Below are 26,234 nucleotides of genomic sequence, written 5' to 3' on the forward strand. Positions count from 1 at the left end.
AAATCATTACGTTGAAAGACCTTGTTGTAGCTGGAGTTACTGATAGTAATAAAAACATACTGTATTTTAATTCCATCACTGGGAAAATGATCCATTACTTCATTGTCTTCAATGATAGTTTTCATCTTAAGCAGAAGATGAAGACTGATGTATTTCCATGTGTAAAAGTGTAATAAAAGTGTTTTGGGGGATATTCTTTAAACCTAGACTTTAGACGGCAGTTTCCAAATGTTCTGCCTTGTCTCTGTTTGTAGGTAGGACTATTATACACCCCCCCCCCCCAACACATTCAAAGCTCATGCTTTAAATCTTTACTAAACATAAAATTACAAATCACTGCAACGTCCCCACTGTGGGACGAATAAGGAAGACACTGAAATAGATTTATTTGCTTTGCCCCCACCTTTTCGCCACAATAATTCCAAAGCCCCTAGGAGGGGCCCGCCCCTCACTTTGGAAACCACTGACTTAATTCCTTAAAAAATGCATATTTATATAGAAAATTTAGTGGGTTTTTTTTGTGAACATTACACATGGCAATATTTTTCCTATGAATTACCATATCATATTCAGTAATATATATTTAGACTGAATATTCTGGAAACTCCCATCATTAAACATGGTTATCATTAAAAACTTGTGTTAGTTTCTGGTCTGGGCAAACAGAACCTCTGTTTAAATGTCAGAGAAATACAGGGAAACGGACGGTAAACCTGGATTATCACTGGATGTTGTGAGTTGAGGTCCACATGTCTCTCCACCTGTAGCCCATCACTCTTGGATACAGATCATGTCTGGTGAGACACAGCCTCCATCAGAGGGATGTTAGCAATCATTAGAGCCTGTATGGAATGGTAGACTGACCTCAGTCTTTATGATGGAAGCTGTGGCCATTTGGAAAGGTCATAACACCTCTATAAAAATATGTCATCCAGAAGTAGAAATCCATTTACATATTGATGTACGACAGTCGGAGCATGTCGTTCAAGGTGTGCCTGTTGGTGGAGCAGTCACAGGACTTTGACCTGAGGCTTCAGCTGATCTCAGCTCTGTGTCTCTGAGCTGTCAGTCCTTGTCCAACTCTGGTGATGGAGTCTCTCTGACTGGGAGGAGGTCGTAGTGAGACAGTATATGACTGTTTTTAGGAAGATCGTATGGATCATGTCCACACGTGACTTGACCATTGATGTCCCCCGGGGGCAGGACAGTGTTTATAGGGTCTGGAATCAAAGACAAGTCAGTTAGCAGTTAAAAGACATTTTAAGAGGCAGACTCCATCCATCTTCTGCCATCAACGAGGGGACCTTACCAACTTCATAGACATTTGTGCTACCAGTGGAGCTGGTGTTTGACGGAGTATCGATCTCTGCATATGTTGAATCCCGCCTGGCTGGTGACTTCATTTCCACATAACCACAGTCCGTGTTTTTGGCTGTAGAAAGTGGAGGGTCCTTAATTGTTGCATATGGGTTTTCTGAGCTGTTGATGGAGCAAGAACTGGCACTGTACGGGGCGCCTTTCACCAGATCTGAAGAAGACAAGGAAACCTTAAAATGGGAAATAAACTTCAAATATATAATATGCTTAGAAACCATTTAAATGTAAAAAAAAAAAAAAAAAGAAGTTACCTCGTAAGGACTTTCCCATGAATTTACTATTAATGCCATTGATTCCTAGTATGAAGAAACACCAGGGTGGGTGGAGTTGTTAATTAGCACACATTATTTCAGCAACTCATATGTGCAGAAATTCATCAAATTGCAGAGTTCAATCCATAGTATAATAATAATAATAATAATAATAATAATAATAATAATAATAATAATAAGTCTCTCAGTTTCTTATTCATCCCACATTAGGGAAATGCAGTTAGTCTTTGCAACTGACACAGGCTGCCACTGGAGGCGCCAGGCGTATGACATTTGAAAGGACATGAACATACTTCAACACTATATCCTCATTTCAACACAAATAAAACTGGTTAAGCAGATGACCAACAGGTGGCGTGTGACTTACCCAGGTCACTGAAGCAGTCACCTTGTTTCCAGTCTGCTGGCAGTGTTCCTGTGTGATCGATGTGTGGAGGTCCTTTTCTGTGATCCATGTTCTTAAAGTTCAAAAACTGATGGTTGTTCTTTGTCTAAACAATGAAAACGTTCATAAACACTGAGCATCAGGGGTTTTACTGATTCTTATTACTCACCAGACTAGTTTAGGTTAGACCTGAACAAACTCTCTGGACTTGGGTCACGGCTGGCCACAGGTCAGAAGACTAACTACGTACCTTTTCAAAGAGCCCTTTGTTGACATGTGGGGGGGTGATGCACTGGCTCAAAGAATGGTAGCTGGGGTTGGAGAAGTAGTTACTAGACTGATCTTCACGTGATGGTGAGTGAGTATCTGCAAGAAGAACAATCAATTCATATTGTCTGAAGCAGTAAAATGGTGGGAACAAACTGTGTTTCAATCCTGGGGGCGGGGGCTGATACGTTACCTGGCATAGAGTATTCAGTAGTGACCCTCATGGCAGGAGTGTAGGTCACGGCCAACATGGCCGGCTGTTTTCCCTTCTGTTTTTTCCTGTAGACGATGAACAGAAAGAGGAGCGACAGCACCAGCAGCACCAGGACAATGATTCCTGCGATGGCTCCAATCTGGGAAATGTCCACCTGCATGGCTGTGGCATGAGTGTTGAGACTGCCAACCACAATCAAACCAGCTGCAGACAGGACAACAACAACATCAGAGTCTGCTCATTTATTTTGGCATTTCTTTTTCATAGCTTTAAAAAAAAAAGCCAAAAAAAAAATCATCAGAAAGGCTGAAACGTTTGAACTTAAGTAATATAAATTAAATAAAAATGTTATTTCTGTTTTTAAAGAACACTCACTCTCATGCATTACCTCGCGTAGTAAGCATGATGAAAAATGTCCAGCAAAAGACGTTAAAATGAAATTTCATGCACATTAAAGGGAAACTCCCAGATTTTAAATGTTTGTTTAAAACGTGCCGTTTTTTAAATCTGTACCGAAAAGTGCATCATAGTGGATGAACATTATTTCTACACAATAGTGAGAGCAGGTTGAAGAAAGTCGCTAACATTAGCACAACATTATTATAAGACAGAGAACACTTTGATTGTTACACAGAGTATTGATCATAAATTCATCACATGGTTTGTGTCTGTCTGATGAAATCACAGGTGGAGAGAATCCTCACTACATAACGACAGAGTGTTTTTGAATTCATACTGAATTGAATCCTCACCTTGTTCACAGCGAGCTCCTTTCCAGTCTCTGTGGCAGTAACATGCACCAGTTATGTGATCACACGTGGAATTGTTTAGACAGTCACACGTCTGGCGACACGCGTAACCATAGGAGCCTGGGGGACACTCTGCAACACAGAAAAAAATTAAATCAAAGAAAGTCAGGTTTGAAGAGTCGATGGTGCAAATTGAAGAAGAGAAGAAACAGAAAGGAAGAAAAACAGGGACCAGGGAGACCAAAGAAGGAAATAGTCCAGTCTGACGTACTCTGTTCACAGTGTCGTCCTATGAAGCCAGTGCGACAGGTGCACTGTCCAGAGATGTGGTCACAGTCAGCTCCGTTCCTGCACTGACAACTCAGAGAACAGTCCTTCCCGTAGAAACTTAGTGGACAGCCTGCAGGGACGGCAGGAAACATCACAAACAGTCAAAGCTTTAAAAACATCTGTATTTTGGCTCCTTAACAAAACGGAAAATACATGTGTTTGACATTTTTAAAAGTATTTTATTAATAATAATAGTAATGATAACATTTTTTGTAAATGAAGTGAAAATGATCCTTAAATCAGTGGTGTTGTGTACGTGAAGGCCTGACTGACGTTGAGTGCAGTAGAGGCCGCTCCATCCAGGCAGACACTTGCATTCTCCATCATAGGCGCTGCAGTAAGCTCCATTGTGACAGTTACACGTGTGCATGCAGTTGGGTCCCCACTGACCAGGAGGACAAGCTGCAACAAAGGGACAAAATAAGAGTGACATGTTATTGGTCTTAAAAAAAAGACAGAAGTCTGTCCTTATGACAAACTTCTTTGGAAAAGGCCAAAGAAAAGACAGTAAAGGCTTTGACTTTCAAAATAAAAGACTGTCACATTTACAGTATAGTACAGGTTTATTACCACAGGCTATTTTTAACTGCCCAACCACCAACACTAAAGGGCAAATGTTATATTTGACCGTTGATGTTATGGTGAGCTTGACTTTTATGCACTTTTTTTCATAACCATATTTTATTTTGACGAATTCTTTACCCCATCTTGATGACTACCTTACATGAAACCTGTATTGGTGAAAGAGGACAGCGAGGCGTTAAAAGCGTGTCTGTTGACGTCCTTATCATTGGATTACACTCACGCTGAGAGCAGTCGCTGCCAATCCAGCCTGGGTAACACTGACAGGAGCCGTCGATGGGGTTACAGGTGCCGTTGTTGGTGCAGCTGCAGCTCAGAACACAGTTCTTCCCAAAGCGACCAGTAGGACACACTGTTCACAAAACATATCATGTGGTTTAGCTGCACATTATCTGCACATGTATTCACATACAGCAGCATCTGTTTAACATTATCAACTCTGACCTTTACCACTAAGATCGGTTATTGATTTCTGGGAATTCTAAATCACAGGAATATTCACTGAACATCCCCGTTGGTTGTTCTACTAGGATCAAATGACCAAGTTTGTGACCCGACATATGTAGTACAGTATATGCAGCGGAGCCTGCAGTAAAATCTATGTGAACACAGATGTGTGTATTTTGCTGGTTCTTGTCCTGAGGCCCGGCTCTGACGTTGGTCTGATGCTCACAAGACACAGTAACCACAGTGTCTTGAATGGTCTTTATTGTGATGCTAACCCTCGTTGCACAGTGGCCCCTTGAAGCCTGGCAGACAATCACATTGTCCTGAGATGTGGTGACACGGTCTGTTGCTGTGGACACATGGTGGACAGGTCTGGCTGCAGCGATGACCGAAATAACCAGGAGAGCAGACTGCAAGACAAACGGAGGGAGCGGTCACTTTAAAAGACTCCACAACTGCACCGCTAGGCTAATGTTTTTATTTTCAGTGTTAAGCAAAAACTAAATTTTGTTGTACTTTTTATATGACTTCATATATACAGTACCTTCAGTATAATACAATATACACTATAAAGTGTAGTATACTGTAGTACACCCATTTAACTGAAGCTAAATAGACAGCTAGCTATAGCGCTTCAAAATTCAATTTTTCATCTATTTTTCAATAGTATCATAAAGGAAAATGTGGAAAAAAATCTCATTTTTAGTTTGTTCCTTCACTCCATGGCAGAAGAACACATTCTTTCTTTTTATCTTTTAGTTGAACTTCCAGGTAAAACAATTTCAGCTAACCTGTTGTACTAGATCACATGACATGTTGGACAAAACAGTATAAGACAGTGGGGCTAATACACATACTGCACGGCGTACTAATACACATATTGTACACAGTACAAATACACATACTATACACCAGTGGTCCCCAAACCCCCGGACCACTCCGTGGGTCCTTTGGTTTAATTTAGGTCTAGTTATTTTATTTAGTTGTATATACCGCTACTTGTTATTATTTTATTTAGTTGTATATACCGCTACACCTTAAAGGCCGATCCTAAAACAAAATGTTCATTTAACCAGTCCCTGGTGGAAAACTTGTTGGTGAGCGCTGCTACACACAGTACTCACTCCTCTGACAGGTGGTGCCTCTGTATCCTGGAGCACACTCACATGTGCCCTTTTCAGGGGAGCACAACGCTCCATTGTTACAGTTACAGGGGAGGGAGCAGTTTGGACCCCAGCGACCTTCTGCACACACACTGTTACAGTGGACACCTGGGTGGACACACACACACACACACAGGAAGTAAAAAGAAGGCTCCAAACTAGGAATTAAATAATGATAATAAACTAAAATTGTTCATTACAAAGTAGTTTAAAAAAAGCACAATGTTCATCAATTAGTTTTTTCTTAATTAGAGAAAGTTATTTTACACATGCAACAGCTTGAAACCTGTGCACAGTACTGCAGAATACACACTACTACAATATGGATTCGCAGTAACTAATTTTTGAAACAAAATATAATTATCATTACCCTGCACTGACTGAAACAACAACCATTGTGTCTCACCTGTCCATCCAGGGAGGCAGCGACAGTGACCAGTGGCGTGGTGACAGCCATCAGCATGGCTGCAGTCACAGCGCTCTCTACAGTCAACACCATAGGTACCATCCTGGTCAGGAATAATAATAGTACACTTGTTTACTTGTTTTTTATTGTGAGCTAGCTACGCTGTTGTAAAACCAGCAGAGGCATCTGCCTGTAGGTAAAGCATCGCTGAAGTTCAACCTCATCATCTAGGGGGAGCTGTGGAACACAGGCACCTAACTTTCATCCACTCTACTTTATCCGTGCTGTCTCCAGAACACTCTCTTATGTCAATGTACTTTGAATCCACAGAGAGTGGGTTTTAACTACCTCTTCTCCCAGCCTATAGGAACAGCTGGTACAGGGGGGGAAGAAGAAGGGGGGGGTGTTCCAGCACCTGTTTCAGAGTCCTGGACAGGAACACAGCTCCTCAGCTGGTAAAGTACTCCACTCTAGTCCTCCTCTTTAAAAAGGCCTGACATGGGTCTCTAAATGACCTGAGGTCGGGGACTCTCTCTTTGGAGAGGCTCAAAAAGATTACCATCACCAAGGTGGCGACCCACAGATGACCCCCCTCTACACAAACATGACTCAGATTGGACAGGTGGGAGGGTTGACAATACCAGATTTACATAATGGACAAGGTAAAAAAGTCACTCCTCAGAACTCTCTGTGACCAAGTGGACACAGTGAGACAGTGATGTGACAGTGATGTGACAGTGATGTGACAGTGATGTGACAGTGATGTGACAGTGATGTGACAGTGATGTGAGGCTCAGGCTGTTACTGTGTGACTGCAGTGAATGTTAGGAGTCTGGACTGATGGTCTGACACAGACGTGTTTATTCTGTTTCACCTCACCTGACACAGCAGCTCACACTTGTCTCCTCTCCACCCTGGAGCACAGGTACAGTGACCATTCATAGGGTCACATGATCCTCCATTCCTGCAGGTACAGCTGAGGTCACAGCTCTGACCCCATGTCCCACTGGGACAGTTGATGGAGCAGTGCGCACCAACCCATACTGATGACATCAGAACAACAACAACAACGATAATGATGACAGTGATGATAACATCAACAAGAAGAAGAGGAAGAAGAGGATGAAGAATGTACCTGGTTCACAGAGGCAGAATCCATCCACAGGTGAACACTGAGCTCCATTACTGCAATCACACAGGGACGAGCAGTTTACTCCGTATGTCCCTGGTGGACAGGGTCGGGAACAGTTGGGACCCTGAGAAGTAGACACAGTAATTTGGTTGGGGTTGTTTGGAGGAGTACAGCTGGAACATCTGAATATCAATACATTTTTTATTATTTCCAAAACAAATACAAATTTAAATAAATACTATTTCCTAGTCATCATTAATTCTCCTAATGGATCTGTGTTAATATAGTTGTGTTAATCCCGGCTAGATTTTCTTTCTGCATGAAAAAAAATCCTACAAGTCAGAATTTGATTGAGTAAAGATGTACTCTGATTGTGGACTTAAAACCTTAAAACCAGGATACTTTTTATTTTAAAAACGTACTGAGTCCTAATCGTAACTTTGTTCCCTGGTGGTGGACATTTGTACTTATCAGTAAACATCATTTGTGACGTGACGTGAATTCTTTACCGTGAGGCCTGGAGCACACAGACAGTCTCCGCTCACACTGTGACATTCCACAGTGTTCTGGCAGTGGCAGACCTGCTGGCAGGACAGACCATAAAATCCTGGACTGCATGTCTCGTTGCAGTGAAGTCCTGACCATCCAGCTTTACAAGAGCACTGCCCTGACATTGGGTGGCAGCTGGTGGCCAAGGAAAAAAAAAGCACATTTCAACCAATTAGACAGACAGGATTATTCTGAAGGTTAAAGCAGAGGGACTAATGTGGAAAGTGTGTGTGGCCCTGAGCTGAACGGAGCTAATTTAACGAACCAAAAGATGTCATTTAAGTCGCTTTTAGTTTGGAGTAACAGACAATATATGTCTAAAAAGATTTGATCAGTTTAGCTACAGACAGTTTCCCAAGTGAAACAGGTCTTTTTTTGACTAATGCTGAGAAAACTCAAACGGGAGACAACAACTAGTTTGTCAGTCAATGTCTTAAAAGGTGAGTCCAGGAAACCCAGTGGAGTGGTGGTTTAATTGCCATTATGACATGAAGGGACTGGGCTTGACTGACAACTGGTCTGCGTGACACAGCAAGACCATTGAGTAGCAGCAGAACAGCTGTGCTCTGCAGGGACACATGCAGCATGCCAGCTGTGCAGCACAACTGACCAGCAGTTACCAACGGTCAACAGTCAGTCGTCTACACTGTCAGGAATCACACCAGCACGTACAGAAAACTGGTATTAAAGACGAACTCGAAAGCGTCGAAGAGAAGTGAAAGAATGACCACCGCAGTCACTCCTTTGGCCTCAGCCTTTTTTAGTGTTCCCTTGTTCTTAATGACGGTACAGATCGACGACTTCGTAAAGCCAGATCTGAAACACGAGCTCCATTCTCATGTTCGTATAATCTCTTTCTTCACTTCTATTGTTGTTCTCACTACTCTTCTTTCCCTTGGTGAATTATCAAATAACAAAAATAGAAGAAATAGCACAGTGTAAATCCTGGCAGAATCAGCCAACGGTTCTTAGCGTGTACATCCCGATCGCAGACTGACGTCACACACTGATCGCAGACTGACGTCACACACTGATCGCAGACTGACGTCACACACTCGTCACTCAGTGATCACTTGCTGCTTGAAAATTTAAACATTTTGTTCGTGAACCTAATTGTTCCACAACTGAGGTTCCCCTGTACATCTGTCTGTCCTGACACTCGTTGCACCGCTAAAACAAACTGCTGCCTTCACTTTGGGGTGTCTGCGTACCTCTCAGTGTTTTGGCCGTGGCACCGACATTTCCGGTCACATCTGAGGCCGTAGCGTCCTTCAGGGCACAGGCGGACACCACAGGACTCTCCTGTGTATCCATGCTCACACAGACACACACCGTTGGTGTGGTTGCACTTGCCATTGTTTTGACAGCGACATGTCTTTGCACATCCTGCTCCATAAGTACCAACTGGACACTCCTGCTGGCACCTGTTTACACCAGGGGACACAACGACCGACACACTTAGTGAAATCTGTCAATCTGTCAACCAAATGTGATCCGTGAAGCACAGTAGAACGCTGAGCTAGCTAGAACATTTACAAGAGGGTCTTACTGTTCTCCTGTGTATCCAGGGGGGCAAAGACACTGACCAGTAGAAATCAAACAAAAACCACCGTTGTGGCAATGGCATTCCGGGGAACAATCTTGTCCATATCTGCCCTGTGGACACGGCTGTCCACACACATCACCCTACAGGGGAGAGAGAGGAAACAAGATGAATCAGTCAAAGAAGTTAGTCCTGGTGAGAATCCTTGTCAGATTACATCTATTATCTATAAATGATAAAAAAAACAGAGACCATAAAACAAACAATCTCAATCTTTTACACCATTAAACCAACTTTTGTCTATTTACCGTCCATCCTGCTGGACAGGAGCACGCTCCGGTCACATGGTGGCACACCCCACCATTTTGACATGGACAACGCTCTTCACATTGTAGACCGTGTTTACCCGGCGGACAGGGGTCTTCACAGCTGTGAGGAAGAAGCAACAGGTCCCGTATCTTTAACCAATAGTTTGTAGATTTCTCTAAGTGTGGTTTCACATCCAAATGTTTTACTTTTAAAAACGGAGGCTAACACCTGTGTCATGTCTACATGGGGGCATGGAAGTAATACATTTAGTCATACGTTAGGTAATATATTACTATCAAACAACAGCCACCAGGTGATTGTTTACCCAGGCCTCAGACAGTCAGTTTCCCACCGTGGTTCCTGGAGTTCTACAGTTTATTCAAGTAAGAGTCAAAAGGTGTTCATAAAATAATAATTAATAGTTAGTTAGTAAGGTTAGTTAATAAATGTCTTCTCACTGATACTACTGAAGTGACATAAGGAGGGGGGAGAGTAATGCTAACAGTAGCAACAGACAGGTAGTTAGCAAAACAAGCTTAGTCTCAGACTTAATTTTCCTGCTACAGGTAGAGACCAGTTTGAAGTGTGTTGAAACTAGTAGACTTTCTTTACTCCTCCAGTAATCTCAGCTGAGCTACTGCAAATTGTAATGGTTGTCGTTCTCCACTGTAAAACACGTCCAGATCAGCTAAGACGTGCTGTGTTAGCATCAGTTAGCTGTTTTTAGCTCTTATGCTAAAGGCTCTGCTGCAGCCCCAGGAACATTTATCTGACAATTTATCAGAATGTTAACTCAAGGCATTCTGTTCAACCTCTAATCCTAGCTGGTCAATCGTTAACTTAGCCAATGACATGGCAGTGAAAAGAACTAGTTAATATTTGGAGCTCTAGCTTTGCGCCCTTTGTCAAAGTACTTTATCTGAATCTCCTACAAATCCCTTCAACTCACAAAGTCCCAGTGTACCCTGGTGTACACCTGCATCCTCCAGTCACATGGTGACAGGTAGCGCCATTCTGACACTGACAGTTCTGTTGGCATCCCGTTCCATATGTCCCGCTTTCACAATGGCTCTCACAGCGCCACCCTCTGTGTCCAGGACTGCACACACAGGCTCCTGTGATGGGGTTGCACAGAGCCTCATTCTGGCACTGACATTTGTTACTGCAGTGGGGCCCCCAGTGGCTGCTGTCACACGCTGAAGGGAAAAATAAACAACATCTTGATATTAGAAAACACTAAATAATGTTTGACATCCCTGTACCTTTGAAAACAGAACCAAATAAAGGACCAGTAAAGGTCTGAAGACTTTTTCCTTTCACTGACCCGTTCATAGTAGATTATTATCATTATTATCATCGTGGAGTGAATCAGAACACATACACACATGCTTATCTAGACTTCTGCAGATTGAAACCAAATCACAAACAAAACTCACACAAAAACACTTCATGGAGGAAGTGAGAAAAAGTCGGGAGGCAGTAACTCGAGCTGCTGATGGTCGGCTCAGCTCTAAACCTCTACACTTTGGAGGGATTGGTAGCAGAATGTCTTTCCATCTATTTAGAGATTACCCAGTCTTTTAGGCATGGTGCACTCATGGGAACAGAACCCCCTCTCACATTGATTTGAAGGATTTGGGCTAACAAAGAACATCTGTAGTGTGAGTCCAGTTTCCCATGCTCAGAGTTTGGTCATCCCGAGTTTTATCCTTTTATTATCATAAAAAATCCCGCACCACTCAGCAGTGGAGTTGCACATGAAAACAGTTTCGATCCAAAAAGAGTTGTGTTAGGAATCATCTGTACGCTTCGACGTCACAGGCTGCGGAAAAATCCCTCTAGTCATGAGCAGCTAAATTAAAAGTATGTATTTCCGATTAAACAGCACCTGTTTAATTAAGATTACAATTATCTGCTTCTTGACTAGAGGGTAAACGTTAAATGTTAAATATAATTAAATGATATATTATATATTAGTTTACAGGTGTCAGGCATTGATGACAGAAGAATAGGAGCAAAGTTGACAGTAGTGAGACATGCTATGATGTATGGTTAGAGACAGTGTCTCTGTCTAATGTTGATTGCATGCACCTAATGCCACTTGAATTAAAAAGAAGAATGTAAAGTGGTGTCAAACTCAGTCGAGACGATGCCAAAGTTAATATGACAAAATGGAAAATGGCCGCAAAACAAAACTATACTGTAGGATTAATAGAATATATATTAATTCATGAATTAAATAGAATTAAAAAATGTCAGCTAGCACAGTTTTTTGGACACTTTGTCCTTAAGTCACGACTCAGTGGGTTGACTTGAAATTCTTACAGCTGTGTCTTATCACTGCTGCATTTTGCTACACTTTGGAGGGATTGGTAGCAGAATGTCTTTCCAGCTAAATGCTAAAGTGGGCCACAAACGGCCCAACCTCTTTCCTCCCATTGGTACACCACTTTTAAACACACGCCCGGGAAGCCGAAACCACTCCCCAAAAATACGTATAAAAAGCGCAAACCACTGATGACATATCAGAAATATTTTAAAGTAATATATAACTTTGTTCCTTGAATATCTCCCCGTTTGTTATTTGGCTTTGTTTGGACCTGTTTTGCTTGACGTTTGTCAATAAAACAAATCGACCATCTACCGGCTGCTTCCACTCCTTGCCTGAAGACACCTCACGCAGCAAGAATCTTTCATTTATAACAATGTTTTCCTAGTGAAAAGTGATGGGAGTCAGTGGACATTTTCAGTTTGTGGACTTTGCAAGTGACGTTCAACCTGCCGTCTGTTGTGTAGTGTTGTCTAAACAGTCATAAACTGTCAATAGAATTCTACCTTTCCCTGGTTTGTTAATTTTTTCATGTGGAGGAAGACAGTTTATATTTAGAAAACAGAGCTCGAGATGATGATTTCCTGTTTCACAGACAACAGCAACACTGACTGTGTCGGGCGTACAAGAGGGTCTGTTGTTCAGACCTGAAGTCTCCCAGGCTTCTCGTGGTTTTATCATATGTACTAAATCACAAGCTCCACAGCCCCAGGTGATTTCCTTCCACTCAGCGGTGAACAAAACCTGCCCTCCTTTTCTACTCTCCCACTCCACAGCCATCCATTTACACTGCCCACTGACCGGAAAGGCAATCAGTGGCTCCAAGTGACTCAGTCTCATACAGTCACTGCAGATATGTCACAGGCCTTAGAGGGTGGGGGTTACCAGGGGTAACTGGTGAGGATGTTTGTAAATGGAACCAAAGACTAGTGAATATCCAGTTCCTTCCTTTTCTTTCTGCTTCCTGGAGCCAACAGTTTTTTAAAATGTTTTAATAAAAAAAAATGTATTAGGGTAATTAATGGCAGGACACTAGAGACAAAAAACTTCGAGGCTTACTTTCCACGGCAGCGACCAGAAGTCTGCAACATGATACAATGGCTTTTGTACGGCGTCCAACGATTTCACTAAACACACACACTCTCACACACACACACACATATGCACAGACTTACACAAACAAGTCCTCACGGACAGCAGCAGCTGAGGGACTTACCACTGGAGCAGTTGGAGCCCCCCCAGCCAGGTTCACACTGGCAGGTGTTGGGGGCTGTACAGCGGCCGTGGACACAGCTCTCTGCACAGTGGGCTGGACATGGATCAGATCAGAACAGAGGAGAGGAGAGGAGAAGAGAGGAGAAGAAAGGAGAGGAGAGGAGAAGAGAGGAGAAGAAAGGAGAGGAGAGGAGAAGAGAGGAGAAGAAAGGAGAGGAGAGGAGAAGAGAGGAGAGGAGAGGCGAGGAGCGCATCAATACAAACATACACAACACTAGACAAGTTGAATTCATTTGATCAAAAACCCTGAGTTTACATTCAAGGTCATCAGGAGTGGAACAGATTTAACAGTCACAGACAACGGAAAATCTACACTGTGTTCTTTAGGCGTTCGTGTCTGTTTGATGGGAAATGTGTTTTTCCTACTTCACTAAATTGTGATTGTTTCTGTAAATAGAAAAATGGTCAATGTGATTAATAAAAAAAGAACAAAATGATCTATTCACATGGAGCTCAGGTCCTATTTCTCCATCCTTCTGTCCATCCATCTAGTTTAGTTGATGTTTCAAAGTTTTTTCCTGAATTTCTTTTTTCTCTGTATTTCTTTTTTTTCCAGTTTTTTCTTCTTCTGTGTAACTTAATGTTGCTGTTGTAAAACCCTGTATATTGTTATTCTATCACTCACTTCTCTTGTTATTTACCAGTGACATTTTTCAGGTATCCACTGCTTTTCCCCACGGCATGTTTCTGCAGTTTTGTGCACTTTTTCATTCATGTGTGACCTTTTGACTGCAAACATAGCCCTGTGCTTCATGCCTCTGTGACAGTTATTATTTCAAGTTGAGACAAATGTAAGTATTAAAAAACAAGCTAAAACACAAACTACCATTTTTAGAATCAGTGCTGGTAACAGGCACAGCTGTGTTTGGTTGTTCCATGTGTATTTAGATGAAAGTCTCTCATCACAGACTGAGTATAAAAAACCTGAAACAAAATGTCTCGCTTTTTCTAAGTACCATGTACAGTCTGCTGAAAAGTCGACAGATATTTGTGCAACGAAAATGATAACAATAAAAAAGTTGGCAGCTGCAGCTTTAAATGTAGTTCTTTAGTCTGGAATATACAATAGTAAGTTTGTTTTGACTGAATGATCAGAATGTGGGGTTTGAAACAGCAGCTTGTTGAAACAAATGTCAGTCAAGATGTAAATCATTACTTTTTTTGGCTGTAAAAAACACTTGTTTTCTTATTTTCTAATCTATACAAAAGTTTAAATGTCAGGTTCATCTGTAGGAATGTAATAATTTACCATGGGGTGTTTTGGTTTGTGGACACTCACTACCAATATTAGCTCTTCTTTTTTAGCAGTAAAGCACAAATCTGATGTTGCCCAAGAAACCAAAGAAATTCAGAAATTCATCTCTGATTTCTGTCTGATGTTTCTCTTTATTTTCTAAAAAATAATCTTCACCTCTAATGTCACCAAAAGGTTTTATTTTCAAAACCTTTTTTGAAACTCTTCTAATATTATTTATTGTTTAATATTATATATACTCACGTGCACATATCTCGTCCAGCTCGTAGAATCCTGGACAGCACTGGGATTTTCTCCGGTACATATTTTTGTCCTTTCTGTGATATGCGATCCTATAGCTCACCCTGCACACACACACACACACACACACACACACACACACAGAAAAGAAATTCTAAGATTGTCATTCTATTCAAGACAAAAGAAGATTTCAGTCCTGTGACCACCTGTGTGTCTACTGAACTAATGATGCCGTCCTTACCTGTGTTTGGTACATTTGAACCAGTTCAAGATGTCACTGCAACTGGTGTAGTAGACCTGATCAAAGGGATGAGCGTACGACTCCTGCACTGACACCGAGTAACTGAAAACAGAGGGAGAGGAAGAAGGAAAAAATTAGGAATGAAAAAAAAATACACAAAGAATAAATAAATAAATAAAATAAATTTGAACTATATTGATCCCATATTTGGGAAACTGTTGTGTTAGCAGCAGATATGCTGTTAACAGGACTCTCTGCTCTCTTCTTCTGAGGCAGGCGTGCTAACGGCTACACTATGGAACTGAAGAAGGCAGGAAAGAGACAATCAGAAGGATTTAGAAATGTGTGTGTTCCTGGTATAGCTGTACTCACCACAGGAGCTGGTCCTGGTACTAGGAACCAGTATTTACATCCCAGTAGTCCTGATTGGCTGAATGCAGCACACAGCATTTACAGTAAAGATACTGATGACGTACACTCAGTGTCATCACTTAAAGATCTTCAGATTTTTAAAAATATCAATGGGATGTTGTTTGAGTTTCTAAAGTAGAAAATGTAACATTCTACTGCAGTCATGACAGTACTATGACTGGCAGCGGTGGCCAACAGCTGTTCAGATGAGCAGCTGCGACGCGCTCAAAACAAAGCAGCAGAGAAATCTGCTGCCTGTGATCAGCACTTCACACAGACGTGTCCGTCATTAGCTGCATTTCTCTTATACGGGCTAAAGTTGCTAATCTTCAACGTTTGGTGTTTTTAGTTTACAGACTACTTTACAGTCACAGTTAAATGGGTTTGTCCCACACATTTCAGTCGTTGTGGTAGAGCACTGGAAGTCAAAAGGTATTACTGTGTTTTTTTTTAATTGTTAATTTGTTTTTACTGCTTGTTTTTGCTTTATGAGTATTTACACATTTGATCCATGTTATTCCGACGGAAAAGTGGAAAAGTGGAAACACTGGGAGCCAGTTGGAAACAGGATATTTAGTTCCTGCAAACAGTTCCTGGCACTAAAAGGACGTTGGTCATCATTTTATTTATTTATCAAATAAAAGCATTCACTATGTCATATTAAACTGTCCAGGTCCAACGTCCAACCTGTCCACAATTTGATCTGTCATGAAAAAGTCAGTGATGATAAAGAAGCACGTTTCCATGAAGGTGGTTTTAAAACAGCGGTGCTGGTACCGACCTCTCCCAGTGGCTGCAGACATTGGGATCATCCTGGTTGAGGGAGGAACTGATGTGGACCAGACAACAGAAGAACACGGTCAGAAGAGCACGATGGCGCCACAGTGACGCAGCCATCTGAGCCGGCTGTTCACCTCCACCTGACAGAGTTAGGAAGAAGAGAGGACACGGCTGTAACACTGTGCTACTTCTCCTTGTACTGCAAGTACTGTATTTATATGAAACACACTCTACCTATCTCTCTCTCTGTAGTAATATGAACAATATGGGCATACACCAGAAAACTGCAGTAAAGCTACTGCTGCAAAATACTGTCTGTTAATATAAGCTTTGCTAGTTCCATTTTGTTGTTTTATTAACAGACCAATGGTTAGGTAGAAAAGCTGACTACAGACAAAGGTCAGAGGAACAAGACTGACACAGACAGAGGGCTGAGTCACTACAACATCTCCTCCATCCAGACCTGAGGCTGGTTCCTCAAACCCTGCACTGAGAGAAACTCCAGATTCTCTGGTGTCAGGCAGGGACTTGATGGCAGACACCAGCAGGGCGTCTGGACTCTCCCTTGGTAACGTGGCGATACAGTAAGTACGAGAAGGGGTTTAGATTAGAGACATGACCCCATGGGGGGGAGTCCCAGAGAGAGACCCAGGAGACACTGAGGGATTATGTCTCAGAATTCCCCCAGAAGAACTGGACAACATGTCTGGGGAGATGGAAGTCCGGACTATTCTGATTACACTGCTGACCCTGCAACCTGAGGTCAGAGAAGAGAGATCAAAGGATGGATGGATGGATGGATGGATGGGGCTTAAGGAGGAAGCCTTAGTGTTGCATATATCTAGAGATAATTGTTTCAGGCTCAGTCATAAATACTGAGGGTCTTCCATGTGTTACACGTCATTATAAATCTAATCTACAAATGAGTGTGTTTCAAATCTCATTTGATTAAGTTACAATATAAACATGACAAAAACTGACAAAATCAACAATTTTAACTTTGGATCTTATTTATATTTGTGAAATAATTCAATTGATCTGGAAACAAATCAAATGTGAACCCCCTCCCCCACCCCCCCCATCCAGAAACATGTAGGAGTTATTCAGTGGCTGACCCTGAATGAACCGTAGGTATGAATGTGAGTGAATTGTTTGTCTATAAAACTTGTCCTGTAACTGTAACCCATGGCCCCCTCCACCCATGACAGCTGGCATTGGCTCCAGCTCCTGTAACAGACTAAGTGGTAGAAAGAAAAACTAAGGAGAGAACAATAAAAAGACACGGTGTTGATGTTAACCTCAAACACTAGGGCTTAAAAAGGAAGTATGATTTAAATCTGGGATTTAAAGGTGATTTTTTTTTACGTTTTGATAAGCCATGTGGAGCAGCAGGCACGTTGGTGCAGTAGAAGACACCGACGTCAAACAGCCAAAACACTGCATGGTCTACAAGGGTCTAGAGAAGACAGGAAGTAGACCGCAAAGATGATGTGAAATAAAGCTCCTGAAGTCTTATCCAAAAACATAAAAGTTTCTCTGCGGTCTCTGAGGGATCGTTGTCTGTGTGTTCACACCAAGTGTGTCTGGTCCTCTTCCTTAATGGACCAGAGACAGCTGCTGACTCCGGAGCAGCATGGTAACATTGTAACTCCAGCTGCTTGATGAATCTGAGAGAGGCCAATGAGAACGTTCCTTCTCTCTTTGGAAGAGCTGCTTGATGGAGAAGCCTGTTAAACGTCTCCAGTGGCTGGAGAGAAGCTGACAGTTCATCTGTGGAGACACTTTATGGATGGCTCCGCCCAAGTCCTCTCTGGTTACGCTGAACTAAGAGAGAGCACAGCTGCAGCCACCAACGCTGAACTCCCCCGCAACTCCTCACCCCAGGACAACTGCAGCGCAGCATAAACAAGGAACAAGCTGTGTGCGTGTGAAAGGACTACAGACAAACATGTTGTAGTGGAGCGCTGAACACTGGGCTGTTTGATAAACCGTCTCACACAGCACAGTAGTGAGACTTCTGCGTCCACTCATCAAACACTCCTGAGAATTAGGACCTGGTGTCTGCAGTGAAGCACAGACCAGGTCTGATCTGCAGGGTGGAGCATATTAAACCCTGTTGATGCTCAGCTTCAACTTGTTTCCATGGGGCAGCACTAAGTGAATTTTTTTCACAGATGGATCCAGACACTGATTGGATAAATGCGGCAAAAATGTCCCTTCCACAAAAGGCAGATGAACTTTTGCACCGGAGCATTTCTCATGTCAGTCCTATTAATTTGGGAGTGAGGTTTACAAACAAACTCCAGCCTGTTGAGTTGTGTTGACTTGGTGATATGCTGTAGACCAGGGGTCACCAACGTGATGCCTGGGGGGTGGGGGGGTCACCTGGTAGCCCCCATGGACTACCGAAGGTGCCCGTGGGTCATCTTCTAAAAATAAACTAGTCAACAAAAGGTCAAAAATTGTACTGGTACTGGTTCTTTTTGAATCAGTTCCACAGTGCAGTGATATTCAAATGGTTGAAATGACGATGGTGAGAAGAAGAGTGTCTACTACTGAATGTAGCAGAACTGATTATTATGACATTGTTCAGAAAGACTGTAACAAACAACTATCTCTCTGTATTACTAAGTAGCCTTGAAGTAGCTCTCAGTTTTAGAAAGGTCGGTGACCCCTGATGTAGACCATTTACATTTGTATGTACAGTGTGAATGAACATTCCAGCATTGTCTTCTTTGAGTTTTTCTATAATAACTCTGTTTTCAGAATCTTCCAAAATTAATAAAAGAGATATTTACATATGAATTTCTTCTTTGTGCGAGTCAGATTTACCAACCTAGTGTTACTAACTAGAGATGATCACAAATTCAGATGAGTTAATTAACACAAAATGTCCAAAAGACAAGGACTGTTTTGAGAGAATTAGTAAAAATTCTAAACTAATTAGTCAATCAACATTCCTTTATATGACATTCCTTTTTTTATTTATGACTAATCTAAATAATGAATTTATTAATATGGAAAAATGTCAAGAAAATGATGTCAAATTTTTAGAATGTAAGTGTGTTTACACTTCTTCTGCCAGACACGGCAGTCGACGATGAGGTGACGGTCATGGACCAGTCCAACACAGAAACAAACCATTACATACCATTCACACTCACACCTATGGTCAATCGTATTTGGCCTGTGTGACCCACACAAACCTGACAGTACACACACACACACACACAAAGACCATCAGTTACAAGTGGGAATCAAACCAGCAAGCTTCTTGTTGTAAGGCAAAGTGCATAACCATATTGTTCCACCGTACGATCTTGAATGCCTCCAACTGTCACAACACCAAGATACCAAGTGTTTTCATTTCGTTTCATTCAGGTACATTCAACTCACAGCACCACTGACTGACTGTCAGGACTAGTTATGACTCAAACTACACCCATGTAAAGTATAACTATCCATATCTAATTAGACATGGTGCAGATTTAACACCACTCACATGTGTCCACAGACAAATTACGCAGGAGGCAAACAGTATGTCTGAGGGGAATAAACCTCAGACATGTTTGTGTACAAGGAGCCCATAAAGCCATGGGACTGTAATGGGAATCCCCCTCGCCCCAGTGATTGGTTAGTCCTGAACCAAACTCACATCGGAAACTGGTCGGAGATGAATCCTGATTTAAATAATGAATTGATTCCAACACTGCAGAACACAAACAATCACACAATGTACTGTAGATACATTTAATACTAAAACCACTAAAAAAAAAAAAACCTACCAAAGCTAAATCCAACAAATGGATGCACAGACATTAACAAGTTAAACTTAATAACAAAGAATATCATACAAGAGAGCCTACGGAATAAATATAAGAAAATATATATATATTAGGTTTATGACTAAATAGACCTGTCAAAGTAAAAAAAACAAGCAGACTGTCATTGTCGTTTTTACCTTACATACAAGTATGAGATTTGGACTGGAATGAATATTAATTTATAAATATTAATTTCATACCAATGCTGTAAATGAATTAACGTGAAGAGCAGTTAGCATCCTAACACGTGATTGCTAATACAACTTCATTTTATATTATTTTGTCTATAAAACACAGTTGGGTTGTTTTTAGCTTTAACACATTAGAACATACATTCTCATTATCGAAATAATTATTAGGTTCGATTTGTTTTTGGTGAAAAAAAAAGTTCCCCAGCACTGTTCAGTTATGTTTATGAGTGTTCGCGTAAACAACGTACGTGACGCTAAATGTCGTAAGTAAAAGTACGAACTTGATGCTGAAACAGGAACGACAAACACATATTATTAATTACAGCACTAATAACGGTTATTATTAATGAGCAGCTTACCTTTAATTAATGACTGAGTGACGTCGACAGGGACTCCACAACACACAGAGCTCTCGTAAGAAAACTACTGTAACCTACGACTCTCTCTCTCTTCACTCTCACTGAGTCAACACACTCTCACTCACTTTAACCTTAAACCAGGAGAAAAGCCGCTGCCCTCTCGACCAATGTTTGCACATGCTTGAGACCAGCAGGTGGCGGTGGAGACGGAGAGAGAGAGAGAGAGAGAGAGAGGGTGTTTGTTGATAGTCGACCATGTGCTGGAACGTGGTCCATATAGTAAACAGTACTACGACCGGGAACCACAGGGAACCAACTGACGTTCTAGAAGAAAATGTTTGAGAGAATTCCCACTAGACGGAGTGGGATTAAGAGAATAAAGCCGTACATTTAGAGAATAAAAATAATTTACAAGAATAACAAGTCGTTACTACGTAAAGCTGTACTATTAGGAAAATTTAACAATTAAACAAAAATTATTAAAAAGTGTATTAAAAAATGCAGTTGAAGTTTTATGAAGTATTTGGTTCGTTTACTGCCTGGAGTCATGTTTTTATTTAAACACTAGATGGCGCCTGTGATACTAGCAAACTCAGATAACAGATGATGAGTTGGTGAGAATTAGCGACCGAGACTAACACCCCACGACCAGACAGGCACCCGATGATTTATTTGAAATTTATAGTCCCGCTGTATAATATAAATGTCAACACCCAGAGCAGTGTGACCTGTCTGTGCCGTGTGTCGTCTTGGCCTCTGATTTTATTGAGAGTTGAGAAAGATAAACCACAGAGAGAATTACCTAGTGGTTTGAAGAGCTGGTACAAGTGGGTACACTGATTCATTTTAATGGCTTCATAAACAGCTATATAAAACACTTCATAAAAATTCATGCACTTTCAGTGTAATTTCATCTTGAAATAAAGGAAAGTTATGTACAACAGTGTGAACTGTAACAGTGACTTCATTCAGGTGGCTGTATCACCACAGACATACTTGGCTGCATAGAAAAATCATTATTGCCTAAACAGGAAACAATAAAGTAGAAAGAAAACGGCTCAAACCAGAGCTGATGTGGAAAGACAAACGTCTTCCTGCAGAATGTAATTACAAAAGACAGCTTCATCCAACATGTTTTTACTGAGACAAAGGAACTAGCGCTAGTGAATTAAACTGCATGTCCTTAAAGACCTTTTCCCTTTACAAAAAAATTACATTCTGAAAGTATTTTCAGGAGAAAATGTTTGTAGATAAAGTCAAGAGTCCAATGACAAATAGCCTGAGTTGATGGGGAAAAAGTCGAGTCAATCCTGAGGAAAAAGACCACCAATTTACTATTTTACATAATGTACAGTATCATTGAAGGAAAAAAAAAATACAAGTTCTCTAAAAAAGAAAAAAAAAATTGAAGTTATATTTTACAGCTAAGATATGTTATTAAATAATTCACACCTGGTGAAAGGAAATCCTAGTGAGGAAATACGTAAGGTATTGAAAATGAGGTACTTCAGGTGATGAGCCTGAACCCAGACTGGATTTAACCTTTTACATCGACATATCATGCGATCCATATGACATGTGACTTAAATAAGCCCCATAATTGCACTGAGCATGACAGAGGCAGACGAACATGGAGATCAATCAAATATAGAATCCAGTGTCGGTGCGAATATGAGGCAGTACTCAGGGTAAACTGTGTCCATTTTCAGCATTTAAAAAACTATATAAAAAAAAAACAAAAAAGCACTGCATTCTGTTGAAGACACCAACGATGCAGCTTTTAACTCTTACATAGAAAAATATGATTTGAATTTTTTTTTTTTTTTTTTTTTTAAATCTGCTACCTGGTTTGAGCTGCTACCTGGCCTCTGTTATCTCACAGTATTTGAGATAAGCTGAAGTTAGATGACAGTCATGCTGAACTGACTGGAACACAGTGCTTCAAACTCAACAGTCCCTATGTGTAAGGCATGTGTTGAGTCCATGGCTGCTGCTGCTGCGGGCAGCGCCGTGCAGCTCCTGTTATGTCTTTCTGCTGCTCCAAATCTGCTCTGGTGTGCTTTTGTGGTCTGACAAGCAGTCGAAAGGCGAGCGGTGCCCCATTGGCGAGCGGGCATCGTAAGGTGAGCGCGGCCCGGGGCCTGAGGCGCGCTGCTCTGACTGCCAGTCTGCCTGATAGCGGTATGAAGTGCGTTGGTCACAGTGGGAGTGCTCCTTCATGTCCAGCCGGTGGTCTCTGCTGGAACGGAAGTCCTCCAGCTTCCTGTGCTTCACATCATTGTAGTATCTACACACAAGGAAAACAGTGGCATCAGCACAAGACACCAACAGACAATACCAGCTTTCAATACACATCAGAGACAATCAGTTCACCTCAAAATGAGCCATTTATAATTTTTTTATCTCAGCTGTTTGTGCTTCAGTCCGTTGCTCCTTCCAGACTGAGCATTACCAAGGTCAAAAACAGTAAAAACACATTTTCAAATGTCTCAGACGTATGAATACAAGTGACACTTGATTTTGGTCGCTCACCTGTCCAGTCTTTCTCTGTCTCGGTCTCGGTCTCTGTCTCGGTCTCTGTCCCTGCTGTCTGGTCTGTAGTGGTCTCGTTCTCTGTGATCTTTGCCATTGCTAAAGGAGGAGAAAGGTCTTTTTCGTGGCTCTCCTCCCGTCGTCTTCCTGTGGGACTCTTGTGAGCCGTGCCTCTCCTTGCTGCTGCTGCTGCTGCTCTCATGGATTCTCCCCGTCGGTTGCTGCCTCTCTGAGCTTATGCTGTCCCGGCTGCTTTCATCCTGGTGAGCGTTGTCCTTCAGCCGTTCAATATCTGAGAGGAATTGATACACACACACGATTAGGACACACACACACACATGAGCTACTTGACGTTTTACACACTGCGTAAGGAATGGACATTACCTGCATGCTTATAGCTGTGTGTGTTTATACTCCTAGTGTTCTGTTCCATGGCCTGAAATAGAAGCAACAGTCATTAGAAGCTGTGATGTAAGAACAGGTGCTCATGACATCCCAACCAGCGTCTACGTACCTGGGCATTTTCTTGTCTTTTTTTGATTGCATGCTTGTAGAGTTTGTGTAGTTTTCTGGCATCAAACTCTGTGAATTTGGAAACAAATATCCAAAGATTTCTGAAAGACACAGACATCACAGGTTAACGTTTACGTCGTTGACGTCCAGATGGTCATAAACCTGCTTTTCTTTAAGTATTTTTAATAAACTGTGAGAGCACCAGCAGCTTGTTCTCAACGACATTAAACTGTAGAAGACGTAGAAGTTTAAGTATGTGGTTCCTCTGGGTATCAAACCCAGGACTCCCTGTTTACAAGGTAGGAGTGTAATCGCTACATATGGAAACATCTCCTCCTTTAGTTGTTTTAATCAGGCTGCTGACCCTGTTCAGACAGACCAGAAGGGTTAAGTCATGGTCAGATTCCTCACTGGAATCATTTGATAATAATTCTTTAACATGTATTAATAAAATCAATCAAATAGTTTGCTTTTGAGATGAACAAAATCATCATATATATTTAAGAGGACAGGCTCTTCTCAAAATTACTATTTTTAGTCATGACTGATGATCAGCAGAAACCTTATGTTTCTTTAAATTTTCTGGAAAGGAAAGTTAGTGTTCTTCACACTGTGGCTTTTATCCATATATCTTTATACGTACTTTCTCCACTGTTTGATCAGATCAGGATTGGAGTACTCCTTCAGACACTCAGTGATGTGGTCCCCGATCTTGATCAGGCACTGCCTTGTGTGTTCCAGCTGCTCACGTTCAGAGAGACCTTTCTCCGGCCTGTCCAGCTGCTTGAGGGCTGCTTTCACTGGCCGCATTCTTTCTTTACACTGCAACATGCATACACAACATACATAATCACAAGATTAATTTTTTTTCACATGCCTGTACAATGGCAGTGAACTGTACAAGATGTATATGTAATATGTAACATTTAAGATGGAGGACAGTGGGATTTACAACACTGGAAACATAGAACCAAACAAACAAAATAAACAATAAGCCCTGGCTACTACAATGCACATCTTCATTAACTTTTGCCATGGACTTATTTTACAACATGCTATAATCTATAAGTGAATCACATTAGATCAGCTCAACTATCACCGTTATGTTTTGCTGCCTTCACACTGTTGTCTCTGTCATGGTTAAAATTCTTGTTTTGGTGCAGTTTTGTCATCAAGGCAGGACAGGCACACATCGTAAACATTCAACAATGACCATCGACCAATGGTTAGTGATGGATGAGACGCACCACACTGAAGGTTCTTTGGTCCAGCTCTTCAGACTCCTCAGAAATGGGAACATTTTCTCCACTTGCTGTTATATGGACTGGCATGTTGCAGGCTTTCTTTGTCCGTTCTGGTGCCTCAGTCTTCACTTCAGGTTTGACCTCATTCTGACGAAAGATTTGAATATCTTTTCTTAAACAAAACTGGTCCGGTCTTTCACAACAAACATATGTCTAAACCACACCAGATTGATCTTGACTGACTTTATAAATGACAGTGCACAGACATTTGAGCCCTTCACTGAGCCCTTCCAGTCATGACTACAGGTGCAGAAGATTAAAGAATGTTTAAACAAAATTCAGTTTATTTGTGTAGCGTAGTTATCTTTGTTTTACCTTGTCATTGTTGCTCTCCTGTTTCACTGAGTCCACAGCCATATTTTCCTTTTTGTCTTTCAGCTCCTTTGTCTCTTTAATGTCCCAGTTTTGTTCCTTCTTTTCCTTTTTGACATCCTTTTTTATCTCCTTTTCTACGACCTCCATCTCTTCTAATGAAGAAGCATCATCCTGATCGGGCTCCTCATCATCGTCGTCGTCCTCCTCCTCCTCTTTCTCCTCCTCCTCTTCATCCTTCACAGTTCTGTCTGCTCGACTGCGTCTGATTGGAGGCTTCACTGGCGTCATCTCCTGACCGAACCGAAGCAAAATACACAGATTAAAAACTGAAAACTCATTCTGCGCTATTAGAAAAGGGGTTACTTGATTCTAACAATACCATTTCCTCCTTAATGTCATCCTCGTCAACATCTGACTTCTTGTCTGATGGGAGGTCAGAGGACGGACTCTTTGCCCCCTCATCAATCTTTGATGGCTTCAGAGTTTTGCTTTTTTTATTCCTTGGTTTTCTCTTTCGTGAATTTGCCTGTTTAAAAAAAAAAAAAAAGATGTGAATGAATCCCAAGACCAGACAACCCTCACACATTTTAATGATCTAAGGTTTTAATGTAAACTGGTTAGTATAGTAGAAAGTGTGTTCTGTTAAAGTGGACATTATGGGAAATAAAAGAAAAAGAAAAACACGATCTTTGTTCTTAGAGCCAAGATAACATGTCACATGAAAACAGGACAACATAACAAATGTTTAAACACTAAATTTAACATTGGGGAAATCAAAATATTAGGCCAAATCTAACAAAATACAAAGATACTTATTATGCCTAAATGAAATTAGACATAATAATAAAAATAATAATAAAGTCGAATGTCGCAGTTCCACTGACAGGGATAATGAAGAACAGGTTTTCAGTTGAAGGTCCCAGGTTAGGTATTAGCCTAG

At 41.4% G+C, this 26,234-nt stretch overlaps 2 protein-coding genes across 2 annotated transcripts in view; both read right to left on the reverse strand.

Annotated features, from left to right (window-relative positions):
- Nucleotides 1-360: 360 nt before the first annotated feature.
- On the reverse strand, nt 361-20,909 carry megf10 (multiple EGF-like-domains 10). Its single transcript, XM_008325453.3, has 25 exons — nt 20,631-20,909; nt 16,258-16,396; nt 15,066-15,167; nt 14,828-14,928; nt 13,271-13,363; nt 10,675-10,921; nt 9,725-9,845; nt 9,423-9,559; nt 9,085-9,297; nt 7,834-8,008; nt 7,328-7,448; nt 7,072-7,235; nt 6,193-6,295; nt 5,748-5,894; nt 4,899-5,033; nt 4,400-4,528; nt 3,868-3,996; nt 3,536-3,664; nt 3,268-3,396; nt 2,495-2,719; nt 2,285-2,400; nt 2,017-2,140; nt 1,629-1,673; nt 1,310-1,528; nt 361-1,220 (listed from the first exon to the last, which is right to left on the reverse strand). The coding sequence occupies exons 2-25, from the start codon at nt 16,371-16,373 to the stop codon at nt 1,066-1,068; spliced, it is 3,375 nt and encodes a 1,124-aa protein (XP_008323675.1). The 5' UTR covers nt 16,374-16,396; nt 20,631-20,909; the 3' UTR covers nt 361-1,065.
- A 553-nt stretch (nt 20,910-21,462) lies between these two features.
- Nucleotides 21,463-26,234, reverse strand: part of chd1 (chromodomain helicase DNA binding protein 1) — a 17,549-nt gene continuing 12,777 nt past the window's right edge. The window contains exons 29-36 of the mRNA XM_025062453.1: nt 25,674-25,825; nt 25,295-25,585; nt 24,923-25,066; nt 24,319-24,497; nt 23,677-23,776; nt 23,547-23,598; nt 23,163-23,454; nt 21,463-22,917 (exon numbers count right to left, since the gene is read on the reverse strand). Coding sequence (XP_024918221.1) covers nt 22,653-22,917; nt 23,163-23,454; nt 23,547-23,598; nt 23,677-23,776; nt 24,319-24,497; nt 24,923-25,066; nt 25,295-25,585; nt 25,674-25,825 — 1,475 coding nt within the window. The 3' untranslated portion in view covers nt 21,463-22,652. The remainder of the gene's footprint in view (nt 22,918-23,162; nt 23,455-23,546; nt 23,599-23,676; nt 23,777-24,318; nt 24,498-24,922; nt 25,067-25,294; nt 25,586-25,673; nt 25,826-26,234) is intronic.

This window comes from Cynoglossus semilaevis, chromosome 14 (assembly GCF_000523025.1).
Source record: "Cynoglossus semilaevis isolate Cse_v1.0 chromosome 14, Cse_v1.0, whole genome shotgun sequence".
Taxonomy (NCBI): Eukaryota; Metazoa; Chordata; class Actinopteri; order Pleuronectiformes; family Cynoglossidae; genus Cynoglossus; species Cynoglossus semilaevis.